Source organism: Trypanosoma rangeli (genome assembly GCF_003719475.1).
Source record: "Trypanosoma rangeli strain AM80 chromosome Unknown Tra_15.4_contig_00703, whole genome shotgun sequence".
NCBI classification, from domain to species: domain Eukaryota; phylum Euglenozoa; class Kinetoplastea; order Trypanosomatida; family Trypanosomatidae; genus Trypanosoma; species Trypanosoma rangeli.
Window position 1 is genome coordinate 3,350 of NW_021706406.1, and position 2,369 is coordinate 5,718.

The 2,369-nt window shown below is 51.8% G+C and overlaps 1 protein-coding gene across 1 annotated transcript, besides 2 other annotated features; it reads left to right on the top strand.

Annotated features, from left to right (window-relative positions):
* The first annotated feature begins 1,071 nt into the window (after positions 1-1,071).
* Positions 1,072-1,101: a sequence feature (GA-rich).
* Positions 1,102-1,254: 153 nt separating this feature from the next.
* Positions 1,255-1,322: a microsatellite.
* Positions 1,323-1,940: 618 nt separating this feature from the next.
* On the top strand, positions 1,941-2,282 carry TraAM80_09862 (uncharacterized protein; the record flags this gene model as incomplete). Its single annotated transcript, XM_029386520.1, has 1 exon — positions 1,941-2,282. One exon carries the CDS (start codon positions 1,941-1,943, stop codon positions 2,280-2,282), a length of 342 nt encoding a protein of 113 aa, XP_029233761.1.
* Positions 2,283-2,369: the final 87 nt, after the last annotated feature.

Here is a 2,369-nt window from a genome sequence, read left to right on the forward strand (position 1 = left end):
AATGACAGCTACAATGCCTCTGAGCATCGTGCAGATGACGGCTACAATGCCTCTGAGCAGCGTGCAGAAGACAGCTACGATGCCTCTGAGCAGCGTGCAGATGACAGCTACGATGCCTCTGAGCAGCGTGCAGATGACAGCTACGATGCCTCTGAGCAACATGCAGATGGCAGCTACGATGCGTCTGGGAAACCCCCAGGTGACGGCTTCGATTCCTCTGAGTAATGTGTTAGTCACCGCTCAATTACTTTTGTGAAAGGTATTAGTAACAGATTCAGTAGATTTGTGAATGGTATTCGTTACAGCTTCGTTAAATTTGGGGAACACACACTTGACAGTTCCAGTACGTTTGAGCAACGTGCAGGTGTCAGCTTTGATGCATCCGAGCAACATGCGGGTGACAGCTCCACGCTTGCGGATGTGTCTAGGCTGTTCCTGCTGCTATTGGGGCTATGGGGCTTTGCGGCCCTGTGCTGAGTGGACCCCTGTGGAGGGGTGTTTGTGCTTCTACTGAGAGCATCTCCGTTTCTTCACCTACTTTTTACACCAAATAAAGTCTAAGGTAATCACGCATTTTGTTTTATTTTACGTTTTTTTTTTGTACCCACAAATTGCGCTCTTCTTTCGGCGCCAGCACCGTGGGGTCTTCATTTGTTTTGTTTCGCCCTTTTTTAGTTTGTTATATTGTTTGCCTCTAGCAATGACTGAAGGAGAATCAACGGTTTTTTTTTCTATGTGCATTTGTTCAGTGTTTTTTTTTGTTGGTTTACTGCTTTACGGATGTGTTTTTTTATTGGCTGTTGTTTTGTCGGTTCGTTCTTGGCGACGGCGTTGAGCCTGCGTGTTTGTCTGGCAGTATGAGATGCTTCACTGCGCCCCGCACTGCTGTCGCCGCGGGAGGAACCGGGGCCTTCTTTTTTATGTCCTGTTTTTTTTTGGTGGGTGCGGACGTGTGTCACGGTGCTGGCTGACGTGCAGGCCACTGAATTCGTTTGAAAATACACAAATAAAAACAACTAACCGCTTCCGTTGGGCGGCTGCGGACGCTCTCGGCATTGTGTGTTCGCCGATAGGAAAAAGGAATAAAGGAAGGAATGAAGGCCACAGCGACACACCGCAGTTCCCTGTGAAAGTTAAACGGTGTCTGGACACCGGGGGCCTCTCGGTGGTTGAAACGATTATATCATTAAGTTTTTATATGCGGCCAAAATGTGAGTGGAACTGTGGGGATCGCACAGGGGCCTTCCACGACATTTTTTGTTTTTGTTTTGTGAAAACGTTTTTTAGGATTATTTTTGTTTTTGTTTTTGGTAATTGTTTTTCTGATGTGTTGCCACTGCCCGTGCTGCGGTGCCATTTTGAGTCTTAGTCATCGAGTTTTTCTATCTTTGCGTCCTGCGTCTCTTCTGTGTGTGTATCTGCGTCCTCACACGCTTTGCTCTTCTTCCTCTCTTTCAATTTTTGTATCTGCAGGCACACACGTACACGACATATATATATACTGCAGTGCACGTGGAGGATGCCTTATGTGGCTATGAAGAGGCCGAGACAACGACAAAGGAATAGTGTGCGCTGTGACTCGCCCCCTTTCCTTGCGAAGGCAGTGCGCTGCGTGTGGGAGTGTTGTCTTGAAGCGCGGCGCCTCCAACTACAACGGCGCGGCACGGGGTGGGCGACTTCTTTTGTCTGAGTTTGCTGCTGCTGTGGGTGCGTCCGCGCGGGCACTTTGTCCTTCCCTGTCTTTGGGCCTTTATTTTAGGTTGTGTGGCTTGGTGGCGACGGTGGCGGGGTGTTTTTGCCTCCACTTTCATGTGTTGCCGTGGCGGAGCCTTGCGGGGGCGTGCGGCCTAAATAAGAAATGCAGAAGATTGTGTGGGGCTCACTGGGTGGTGCGGTGGCCGCAGAGTGGGGCTGCCGCTTCTGCTCTTGCAGCAGGGAATATGCTGCCGCACTCTTTTTGTTTGCAGCACCGCCGACGCCGCCGGCACCCTGAGAAACTGCGGGTTCCGCCGCCACGACGACTGAAGGAAACGGAGGTGTCTGCGGCTGCCTTCGCGGGCTGCGCCCCGTGCGGCCCAGTCGCGTGGCAAACAATTCCCTCTCGGAATTCACGTGCACCGCGCCACGTGCTGGGCGCAGCGTATATTTGCGTCGCGGGGGAGAATGCGGTGGCGTCAATTCTCCTTTTCACGGGGAACAGGCGGCGGGTGTTCTGCCTCTTTGTATCTCAGCGAATTGCGACACAAAATGCCGCTGCGACGAGGCAGTCAATTTCGCCGTGAGTGGGTGATATCTACGTGTGGCTACGCACACACGGAGTTGTGGGGATCCGAGTGGCGGGTGCAATACAAGAAGAAGAGAGACACCTC